Consider the following 11,990-nt stretch of genomic DNA (forward strand, 5'->3'; position numbering starts at 1 on the left):
ATCGAATAATAGGCTTCAAAAAAAAACAGCAATGGAGTCGGTCAGTGTACACTGTAAAAATCTAAGGTATTGGAATCGTGTCAAGTGCTTGATTTTCAGAAATATCTGTTTTGAGTTGCCCTGAATCTAAAAAAGTTAATATGAGCGGCATTCTGTAGATTGCACAGGCATAGCTCTATAACATTGCCATTTTAGGTCCGTCAACAGGCCAACTGGAAGCACTACTTCACTCTATTTTGGCCAATAACAAAGCTTTGTTGGTCTCAGAAATTTCGGCCTTGAGAATTTGATCCCTTGATCAGCTTTTGTAAGAAGTATGACTCATCTAAGGAATAACACATTATTATTTCGAAAACCAATATTTCTGTTTATTGAACAAAATTTAGTTTACATTAAGTATACATTTTTGTTTTTGAGTGAATTTATATACAAAGGTTTTGTTAAATTATATCATTCATTTGAAATTATAAAACATAAATTACATTGACAATTTATAACAAAAATGTCAAAAAAGGAAAAATTAACATATACTTGAGCTGTGACTAATTTTTTTAAATTTATTCTAATTTTCATTAAATAAGTATTAAATTTCAAAAATCACCCAACTTTCTAAACCTATCCCATTTATTTTTTTAAATTTTATCAAAAAAAATTCCCTTTAAAGCTCGTTTTTTACTTCTTTTCCAAAGGACATTTTCCACCATTTTGGTGAGCTTTTGCGTGTGCGATTGCATATTTATCCAAAAAACTGGGATGAGAAATTGGTAAAAGGGATAATAGATTTTTATTAAATAGTGATCTTTGGGGAACCTGGTTTTGATTGTCGTTTGTAAGCTGGTTTTGATTGTCGTTTGTAAGCTGGTTTTGATTGTCGTATGGAAACTGGTTTTGATTGTCGTTTGTAAGCTGGTTTTGATTGTCGTATGGAAACTGGTTTTGATTGCCATTGTCTGCGTTGAAAAACATTTCCAAGTAATACCAGCCTGGAAAGAGCTTAGTGTTAGGCCTATTGTTGGCAGATTGTGGAGCAGCTCTATTTAATAGTGCCTCAAAATTCCTATTATCCGTTGGTTTAGTTGCGCTAAAAAATTTTGGTACCATCCAATGAGGTTTAACTCCAGGACCTGAGTATTTTGGTAACATAGGTCTAACGATGGCCTTATTTGAGTTGAAGTGTTTTCCTCCTGCGTGGTTCACATTTTCCGGCATTGAGACAGTTTTCTTTTTTGAGTTGCTATTACCAAAGTTCCATTTATATTCGTACTTTACTAGTTTATCTTTAACATCTATCGGTGTATTCATTGATTCTGGTAGTTTATTCTTTAATACCCATTTGAATTTCAATTTATATTTACCGCCCACATCACCTGGTAAATCTAGAAAATAGTTGCCATACTTTTCCATAGTGTGACCACTTTCTTTGGAATACAGTTTCTCCAAAGGACTTATTTGTGCTATGGCACCCTTTGGCTGTCCAAACTTAGTCGGTTTCAGTTTCAACTCATCCTCTAATTGATATGTCTTAGTTTGGACAGTTTGTTTAACGTTAAGCGGTACATCGACTCCTTTATTAACACTGTTTTCATCGTATTGTGGATAACTCTTGTCGGTACTGTGCCAAACCACATTCGAGACAATCGGTTCGACTTGAGTATTTACTTCTTTTAAACTGTTGGATATAAATTTATCATGAACTGTATTATCCGAACTGAATTTAGAACCTTTTGGCCAAGTATAATTTTTACTCCCCAACTCCTCGCTAATATTTACTGTTACATCAGGTGCATTTTTTTCCGATTGTAATGCTTGCCAATTAATATAAAAATCAATATAATCTGACACATTTCCTGGCAATTTTATATGATAAGTGCCCCACTTGTCATCATCAAGTTTGGTATGTGGCGAATTTCGCTCTAGTTCATTTACAGTGACTAGTCTTCTGGGTTCAACAGGACCATTATGTAGACCATGAACCTTATCTACCTTAAGATTTCCAAAACCTACATGTGGCGCTTTAAAGGTTGTTGAATCTTGGGGAACCTCGGTAACTTGAATTGGCCATTTAGAAGCATTTATAGGGTTTATTGGTATAAATTCACCCTTTAGAGGTACCTTGGGAACTTGAAATTGCAAATTAGAGGTATTTACCTTTAGATGAAGTGGCTCTTTAGAAGCATTTGAGTGGCTTTTTGGTAGAACATGACCCTTTACAGGTTCCACGGAAACGTTAAATTGCACTTTAGAAGCATTTAAGTGGCTTTTTGGTAGAACATGACCCTTTACAGGTTCCTCGGGAACATGAAGTTGCTCTTTAGAAGCATTTAAGTGGCTTTTTGGTAGAGCATCACCCTTTAAAGGTTCCTCGGGGACATGAAGTTGCTCATTAGAAGCATTTAAGTGGCTTTTTGGTAGAGCATTACCCTTTAAAGGTTCCTCGGGAACATGAAGTTGCTCTTTAGAAGCATTTAAGTGGCTTTTTGGTAGAGCATCACCCTTTAAAGGTTCCACGGAAACGTTAAGTTGCGTTTTAGAAGCATTCAAGTGGCTTTTTGGTAGAACATGATCCTTTAGAGGTTCCTCGGGAACATGAAGTTGCTCTTTAGAAGCATTTAAGTGGCTTTTTGGAAGAACGTCACCTTTAAGAGGTTGTTCATGAACATTTAGTTCCTCTTTTGTAGGATTTAAATTGCTTTTTCTATGAACCACACCTTTCTTAGGTTCCTCGAGAACATGAAGTTGCTCTTTAGAAGCATTTAAATAGATTTTTGGTAGAGCATTGCCCTTTAGAGGTTCCACGGAAATGTTAAGTTCCATTTTAGAAGCATTCAAGTGGCTTTTTGGTAGAACATGATCCTTTAGAGGTTCCTCGGGAACATGAAGTTGCTCTTTAGAAGCATTTAAGTGGCTTTTTGGAAGAACGTCACCTTTAAGAGGTTGTTTATGAACATTTAGTTCCTCTTTTGTAGGATTTAAATTGTTTTTTCTATGAACCACACCTTTCTTAGGTTCCTCGGGAACATGAAGTTGCTCTTTAGAAGCATTTAAATAGATTTTTGGTAGAGCATTGCCCTTTAGAGGTTCCACGGAAATGTTAAGTTCCATTTTAGAAGCATTCAAGTGGCTTTTTGGTAGAACATGATCCTTTAGAGGTTCCTCGGGAACATGAAGTTGCTCTTTAGAAGCATTTAAGTGGCTTTTTGGAAGAACGTCACCTTTAAGAGGTTGTTTATGAACATTTAGTTCCTCTTTTGTAGGATTTAAATTGCTTTTTCTATGAACCACACCTTTCTTAGGTTCCTCGGGAACATGAAGTTGCTCTTTAGAAGCATTTAAATAGATTTTTGGTAGAGCATTGCCCTTTCGAGGTTCCACGGAAATGTTAAGTTCCATTTTAGAAGCATTTAAGTGGCTTTTTGGTAGAACATGATCCTTTAGAGGTTCCTCGGGAACGTGAAGTTGCTCTTTAGAAGCATTTAAGTGGCTTTTTGGAAGAACGTCACCTTTAAGAGGTTGTTTATGAACATTTAGTTCCTCTTTTGTAGGATTTAAATTGCTTTTTCTATGAACCACACCTTTCTTAGGTTCCTCGGGAACATGAAGTTGCTCTTTAGAAGCATTTAAATAGATTTTTGGTAGAGCATTGCCCTTTCGAGGTTCCACGGAAATGTTAAGTTCCATTTTAGAAGCATTTAAGTGGCTTTTTGGTAGAACATGATCCTTTAGAGGTTCCTCGGGAACGTGAAGTTGCTCTTTAGAAGCATTTAAGTGGCTTTTTGGAAGAACGTCACCTTTAAGAGGTTGTTTATGAACATTTAGTTCTTCTTTTGGAGGATTTAAATTGCTTTTTCTATGAACCACACCTTTCTTAGGTTCCTCGGGAACATGAAGGTGCTCTTTAGAAGCATTTAAATAGATTTTTGGTAGAGCATTGCCCTTTAGAGGTTCCACGGAAATGTTAAGTTCCATTTTAGAAGCATTTAAGTGGCTTTTTGGTAGAACATGATCCTTTAGAGGTTCCTCGGGTACGTGAAGTTGCTCTTTAGAAGCATTTAAGTGGCTTTTTGGAAGAACGTCACCTTTAAGAGGTTGTTTATGAACATTTAGTTCTTCTTTTGGAGGATTTAAATTGCTTTTTCTATGAACCACACCTTTCTTAGGTTCCTCGGGAACATGAAGTTGCTCTTTAGAAGCATTTAAATAGATTTTTGGTAGAGCATTGCCCTTTAGAGGTTCCACGGAAATGTTAAGTTCCATTTTAGAAGCATTTAAGTGGCTTTTTGGTAGAACATGATCCTTTAGAGGTTCCTCGGGAACGTGAAGTTGCTCTTTAGAAGCATTTAAGTGGCTTTTTGGAAGAACGTCACCTTTAAGAGTTTGTTTATGAACATTTAGTTCTTCTTTTAGAGGATTTAAATTGCTTTTTCTATGAACCACACCTTTCTTAGGTTCCTCGGGAACATGAAGTTGCTCTTTAGAAGCATTTAAATAGATTTTTGGTAGAGCATTGCCCTTTCGAGGTTCCACGGAAATGTTAAGTTCCATTTTAGAAGCATTTAAGTGGCTTTTTGGTAGAACATGATCCTTTAGAGGTTCCTCGGGAACGTGAAGTTGCTCTTTAGAAGCATTTAAGTGGCTTTTTGGAAGAACGTCACCTTTAAGAGGTTGTTTATGAACATTTAGTTCCTCTTTTGGAGGATTTAAATTGCTTTTTCTATGAACCACACCTTTCTTAGGTTCCTCGGGAACATGAAGTTGCCCTTTGGAAGCATTTAAATGGCTTTCTGGATGAACCGCACCTTTCATAGTTTTTTCAGGGGTTTTATGTGGCTCTTTAGGGGCTGTTAAATTGCTTTTTACGGTGAAATCAGGTTTTAAAGGTTTCTTTGTAACGTGTAGTTTTGGAGGAGGTAAATTACTTTTAAGAAAAAGAGTATTTTTGGGAAAATGTGTTGGCAAGTTAGGTGCTTTTAAGTCGCTTTTTGAATAATCATCATCACCTTTAAGTTCCACTGTAGAAGTAGATAAATTGGTTTTTTGATGATCGTCATCTTTTAGTGGTGTTTTCTCAGAGACTTCGATGTTCATTTTAGAAACAGTTAAATTGATATTTTTCATTCCACCAACTTTTAAAGGATATCTGAATTCTGAATGACTTGCCTGAGCATTTTTTACAGTACCGGCGGCCCCAAATATTTTATTTAGATCATATTTAGCTTTTAAATTGTCTGCATGGACCTTCTCCTTTAATTGATGAAAAGTTGGGGTTATCACTATGGTTGGCAAAATTTCCACTGTGTACTCCCATTTTCCAGTGGTTGGATTAAAATGTTTTACTAATTTTTTTTGAATTCCTTCGTCACTGTTATTTACAGTTTTGGATTTTAAAATCAAGTCAGGTCTGTACGCTGTTTTAGTTGCTCCCTGTTTAACACATTCTCCTTCATGGGCCAGTTTTGTTCCTGGAAAAGGAAAAAAGTAAATTAAGCCATTGTAAAACGGGTACACGAGTTTTATTATTATATTCGCAGGTTAATAATTCTTATATTTTCTTCAAAAGGGCTTTTCACTGTTTACAGAAAATTGTAGGACACATTTTCGTGAATGTTCCAACAACAACAAAAAAAATGTGAAGAACTGATTAAATAATTAGAGGTGCTGGCCACTATTGATGGCTTGATCAATGTAATTTGCTTTAACAACCAATGTTATTTGTCAGAAATACATGGCGAGCTCTACAGTAATGTTCGGCCATGCGTTCTCATATTGTATGCTTAGAGTGCTAAGAGTGACATGCAGAGAAGGATTCAATTCTCTGGGAAACCCTTCAACATCTACCTAACAATACTGAATGGGCACTAATTAAGCTTTTTGAAACGTTAATGGCCCACAAGCTGCGAGGCTTACACATACATTTGTCATGCAACCAGCTGTTTTAGCACCACTAAACAGGGGGTTGTGCTCGCTATAAATAATCTGTCACCTCCTTGTTACCGCCAAATCTCCGTAGTGCTGTCTGTAAGATGAGATCTCTGTCCTTAGGCCGGCAGTGCACTGAAAGGAGCTCCGGATGCCAATAATCTTTGCCTTAAATTTAAAAATAATAATAATAATAATTTAATAAAATCAATACTCACCTGCTTCTTCCAACGCACAGCTATTTGCGTAAGTTTTACCATCCGAGCCGCAAACCTTTTTATCTGTTGCGCATTTTTCCTAAAAAAAAATAAATAAATAAATAAAGACCTAAATCAATCGAAAGAGCAAATTAAAACTGTCCGGTAGGACAGTTGTATAAGGGTTGATCGACAAAAAGTGCACGAAAAAGCGTAACGTTGAAAAACACCCAACTTTGACAATTTTTTTCTCTTTTTCTACAAAAGATAAAATTCCCAAATTTTCTTTAAAATAAAGGGCAAACCCTCCTTTATAACTGCAATTTTTTTGCAACCACCCAGATCTAATAGTTTTCGAGAAAAAAGTTGCCGAAAATGAGCAAAAACGGCTTTTTCAAAAAATGTTCTTGTTCTTGTTACATTTTTTGTAAACAACGTAGCGCCTAAACGCGTGAACCGATTTTCATGAATGAGGTGTCATTCGATTCGGAATTTTATGTAGATGTGCCTTTTGGGGGTCTCGACCCTGTACATCGAATGGGAGAGGAGTTAGCCCCCTTAATGTAAGGCCCCCTCCAAAATTATTATTACTAATTACTCTGTAAATCTTGGCCCGATTTTGATAAAATTTGGTAGGATGATAGGGTTAGGGCTGCCCTACGTAACATTAAAGCGGCGATCAGCTCTTACACTTGTTAAGGGGAAGTATAGCAATCGTTTCAAATTATCGACACGTGAACCGATTTTAATGAATGAAGTGTCATTCGAATTGAAATTTTGTACAGATTTAGGATGATAGGTAGGATGATAGGGTTAGGGCTGCCCTACGTAACATTAAAGCGGCGATCAGCTGTTACACTTGTTAAGGGGAAGTATAGCAATCGTTTCAAATTATTGACACGTGAACCGATTTTCATGAATGAAGTGTCATTCGAATTGAAATTTTGTACAGATTTACACTTTAAAAGTCTCGACGCAGTGTCTCATAAGGAGGGGAGTTCGCCCCACCCAAATAAAGCCCTTTCTAAAACTATTATTACCAATATTTCTATAACGGTTAGCCCGATTTTGATAAAATTCAGCTCGAATAAGTGGTTAAAGCTCCTCTACGTTGCTGTGAAGTGCTATCATGCTCTTGCATCTACTAAGAGGAAGTACTGCAATCGTTTAAATTATCAATGAGTGAACCGATTTAAATCAATGAATTGTCGATTAAAAAATCTTTGCCTCTTTGCCTTTTAGGGAGAAGTACTGCAATCGCAATTTATTTTTCTTACTTCTCTTAAAAGGAAGTACTGAAATCGCAGTTTAATTTTGCTATTTACGTACAAATACCTTCCTATATTATTCAAAACGCTTTTTCAAAAAATTGTTATTGAGGATGGTTTGGAGCACCGCAACTAAAATCAATCTTTAAAAAGATCTCTCCAGAGGTAGTTATGGTTCCGACTTACCACCTTATCAGGTTATAATGATAGAATTGCTTATTCCAAATTTTAAAAAAATCTGTAAAGCAGATATGTAACATTCCAAATAGACAAAAAGGAAAATCTATCCAAAAGGTACAAAAATCTCCTTAACAAAAACTTACAGTTTAAAATGTTAAGTATAAGGGCTGATTAAACGCCAAAAGGTACACAAATCAGCGAGTACCCAACATTTCATTAATATTTAAGTAATTCTACTGCATTAATTTTCATTAATAAGTTATTTTTCAGAATTTATTAGATGTCACAGACCCTTATGCTGGCCATTTTCGTCTACAAAATATATGTTCAAGTAGCACTGTAGATTGACTGTAATATCTAGTTATTTATAATAATCAAACTACTAATTACAGGTTTAAAAGAAAAACGTTATAAAAAATATAAAAAAAAAATATGAGGCTAAAAAATTCAAAACCTTTTTTAGAAAATGCTTACACCAACATACATCAATGATTTTGTTTATTTTATTTATTTATTTTTATTTTTAAATAAAAATCGTCGGTTTAAGTTCATTCTTCGATTAAAGTAATTGTTATTTTATGAAGTAGTCAAACGTTTATAATAATAGGTAAACAAACGTTTACAATAATTGTTGTTGAATAATCTACTTGTTATAACTGTGTGTTATTTGTGCTCACGAATATTTCGGTAAAACGAATTCAAGACAGTAGCCTACTCTAACTTTGTCTTTTTATACTTTAACATGCATGTACGTATATATGTGAATTATCATAATTATAACAAAAAAATATTATAAATGAAGTGGCCAGCATAAGGGTCTGTGACATCTAATAAATTCTAAAAAATCTCAACAGGCTGAAGATGGACCCTAGTAGACCACGGAATAAAGCTAGGTTTCCAGCTGACGATCCCACCAACATAGTCCTGCGGATTGCGGATCGCAACCAGTAAGAATTTTTTTACAAACTTATTACTTCATGGGTGTGCTTGTTTCACTAATTTATTTTTACTTTCCTCTTGCAACTTTAGACGATATATTTGTGAGATTTGCACAGAAGAATTTTGTCAGTTTTTCAGTACAGTCTTCCGCTTTTCTTCGGAAAGTTTGGCCACCCTTGGAATTATCATGTAGTTATTTAAATTGGAAACACCTCACTAAGTTTTTTGTTCTATTTTTAATGTTGAAAGTTAGTCGTTTGAGTTAGTCTCACACAACACTTGTTGCACTTCCAACTTAAGTGTATTGAGGTTACTTGGGTGAGTGCGTATTATTTAAGATGTTAATGAAGAGTAAAATAAAGTTAATGAAACCTAGTAATAGTTTTAGGGTTCTGTAAGTCTAGTGTTTGAGTATTAGTAGAGTTGGAGTTATATTTTACAAGGAGGGGGACTATTATTTCATCTACTATGCTGGAATCTACAACTGAACCGAATTATCTGCCTCTGATGATGTATCAAAGTCCGATTCTGGTGAAGGATACAATAAACATGCGTGCTAAAAAACAGGATAAAATCAACGATATTATCCAGCAGTGTGCCAACCTAACAACATTTTCAATTACAAAATTATTGTTAATTTCCTTACCTTATCTGTTTTGTTGACCTTAGACTCTGTTCTACTGCTGTTGATAAGGCTAACTACACCCAAGGAGATCAACATTATCCTGGTGAAATACATGCTGCAAATAGATAGACCAAAGTTATTTGAAAATATAAATAAATTAGTGTATTTCGGTATTTGTCTTTGAAATGGTTTTAATGATATCAGCTTTAAATACATATGGAAATTCTAGGTTTATTCTTCTTCATCATAAAGCAGTTATCCTAATCAAAATATACTGGTTTTCTTTAGATACTGGTTTACTTTTTTTCCAGGCGGGCTTAACGAACCATAGTTTAACTACCAAATTCGGTGTCGTGGACGGAGACGACTAGCTTACTGTAAACTCCTTATGAGAATATGTTAGCCACTAAATAAAATCCAAGGCCTAGACAGGAAATCGAACTTAGGACCTACGATACATCTAAATTTACTGACTATCACATTTTCCCGTTTATTAAAATCGAAGAATTTTTGCCAAATTTCATGCGCAAATACATCAAGTATTTGAAAAATCCCTACACTCAAATCAATGAATCTCTGATGATCTCGAATCTAAAAAAAAAAATTTGCAAGAATGTCCCGCGCGACCTACTAGTCTCAGTTTTGCAAATCCTGTCTAATGAAATATGCCGGATATCCGGATAATAATTTATAAGTAGAGAGTTCCTAAGAGCTTCTTAGAGCTAACTCACCGGTGATTGACAGTGTTGACTTGAACGAGAGAAACTGACAGAGCATATCCTCTGCCAGAACTGTTACTAAAGCCTGGCTTCGATAAAGCGAAATTTCTTTGAAAAACCTCCTTAGACTTTTCGTAAACTCATGTCTAAAATCGATTGATCGAGTGTCTACTTACAAAATTATCGCCACAAAAGAAGCCTTGCTGAATAGTTCTTCTTCCTGAATGGCTGATATTATTTCGACTTGGATCTTCTTCAGTAATTAGAACCTTAAGATATACTGAAAGCCCAATCTAGATAAATGCTTAACATCAACCTTGGAAAAAGCTGGGTTTGAATCACGGGTTTCAAAAGAGAGTAATAGACCAACATTGTAAGTAGACTCGGTACCAAATTTAAAGTACATTCAGCTAAATGGCATTTTCCAAGATATTCTTTGGAACTGGGAATATTAGTCAGATGTTGATTTCCATTGATCTTATAAAAAGCTAGGGAGTACCTAGATGGCACTGAAGTGGCCTTGTTTTTATGTTTAACTTTGGGTACTTGCTTAAGGTGAGTCAACAGATGAGCACTGCCGATCTCTGGACAGAGTGACCTTGTTTCATACAGGAAGAGCTACATCCTGGACACGAACCCTGGATCTCCGAGTACACTAAGCTAATCTCTGAGGCATTATAAGTTATAGGTTATCCCAAGTTAAACGGATGAAGTTGCAGACTGCTTTTATTTCAATAATTATTTTCCAAATATTTTATTTTCGTAATTGAAATACATTATTTCAAAACTGGTTTAAATAAGTTAGTATGGGGAAGGGATTAGCTGAGTGATTAGCGAATACTGGATTCCAACGCGGAGATCATGGGTTCGAATCCAGCTGGTGGCCCTTAGATTTTTTGCTTTATTATTGCTCACAGTCCGGTGTTTGGAAAGTGTTGTCTGAAATGGGAAAACGCTGTCCGGTATACATCATACCCAATTATCTCTGTTCGGGCGCGGCCGGGTACGTTCGGCCAATTTGGCTGGCTTCCGCTTTGGCTGGCCCGCCCGCTTACTGAAGTACGTATCCGCTTTAATTTCATTTTTCTGTTTCTTATCGCTTGTAACCAAGTTATTATTTTAGTCTTCCGCCTGTTCGGACGTTCACTTTTTTTTTGTTCCCTTAAGCCTTCTTATCTATCCAAATTTGTTGTTTCCGTTTATTCTGTGCCCTTCTCGCGCTATAAAAACTTCCCCCTCTACCTTCTCTTAGACTATATGGTCACCCACCTTCTTATCTATTGAGAAGGGAGTCTGACCAGCGTCCTGTACATTACTCGACTCTACTTGTTGGTGTGCTTCTTATCGCATCTCAGCCTGCTGGTATACCTAGCACATCGCATCATCCGCATCTTGTGCATTGATTGCACTATTACCTACCCACATCCGCATCTAGTGCACTTAACTGCACTATTCCCCTTCACTCTTCCGCTTACCCAATTCTGATCCACCTCTTTAGGCCTAAGCCCAAATATTTCCTACCTCCCTCGGAGTACAACTACACACACACACACGCTTCCGCTCTACAATTTCCTTTCCCGCGTCTTGTCAACATACCTCACGCACATCGCTCCTTGCACCAAAGGGTAAGTAAACATCCCCTTTTCTTCTATACACTCATTCATTCTTTCATTTTCTTTGTTTAATATTCTATTTCTTGCCGAGACCTGTAATTGTGGTACTGGGTTCGATTCTCGGTCTTAGGCCTTGGATTTTATTTAATGGTTAATAAAAGAAATGTACAGTAAAGTATGTTTGCTAGTCGCCTCCGTCCACGACACCTTATTTGGTAGTTGGACGTAAAGCGCCGCCTGAAAAAATAGGCGATTACTTTACTATTTCTTGCAGCGCCCCTTGGGCACCTACCGCTCCCCCCGCAACTGGGCACCTTCCTTCGTGCGCCTACCATCTCTATTAAAAGTTTAATTTAAAAATTTATTTAGAATAATTATTATAAATATGTGAAAAAAAATTACCTGAAGAGCGGTTCTGCAATGTTCTGGCCGCCCGTTCAGCTGACAATCTTGAGACAACCTAAAGCAGATTTAATTTCGATCTTATAATAAATAATTAAAGCAATGGTAATATAAAAGCAATAAATGTATTT

At 36.1% G+C, this 11,990-nt stretch overlaps 1 protein-coding gene across 1 annotated transcript; it reads right to left on the reverse strand.

Annotated features, from left to right (window-relative positions):
- Positions 1 to 347: 347 nt before the first annotated feature.
- On the reverse strand, positions 348 to 11,923 carry LOC141451802 (uncharacterized). The gene is made up of 4 exons (XM_074123477.1): positions 11,860 to 11,923; positions 9,147 to 9,240; positions 6,135 to 6,213; positions 348 to 5,459 (listed from the first exon to the last, which is right to left on the reverse strand). The coding sequence occupies exons 2-4, from the start codon at positions 9,237 to 9,239 to the stop codon at positions 673 to 675; spliced, it is 4,959 nt and encodes a 1,652-aa protein (XP_073979578.1). The 5' UTR covers position 9,240; positions 11,860 to 11,923; the 3' UTR covers positions 348 to 672.
- Positions 11,924 to 11,990: the final 67 nt, after the last annotated feature.

This window comes from Rhodnius prolixus, unplaced genomic scaffold (assembly GCF_049639745.1).
Source record: "Rhodnius prolixus isolate KJV_2025 unplaced genomic scaffold, Rpr scaffold_14, whole genome shotgun sequence".
In the NCBI taxonomy this organism is placed as follows: Eukaryota; Metazoa; Arthropoda; class Insecta; order Hemiptera; family Reduviidae; genus Rhodnius; species Rhodnius prolixus.

Excerpts from the sequence above, each read along its gene's own strand:
- LOC141451802 (XM_074123477.1), bottom strand. The coding sequence starts at position 9,239 with ATGTATTTCACCAGGATAATGTTGATCTCCTTGGGTGTAGTTAGCCTT. Across the intron at positions 6,214-9,146 it reads AGGTCAACAAAACAGATAAG|GAAAAATGCGCAACAGATAA; the intron begins GTAAGGAAATTA and ends ATTTTTTTTTAG. Across the intron at positions 5,460-6,134 it reads CTGTGCGTTGGAAGAAGCAG|GAACAAAACTGGCCCATGAA; the intron begins GTGAGTATTGAT and ends TTCCTTTTCCAG.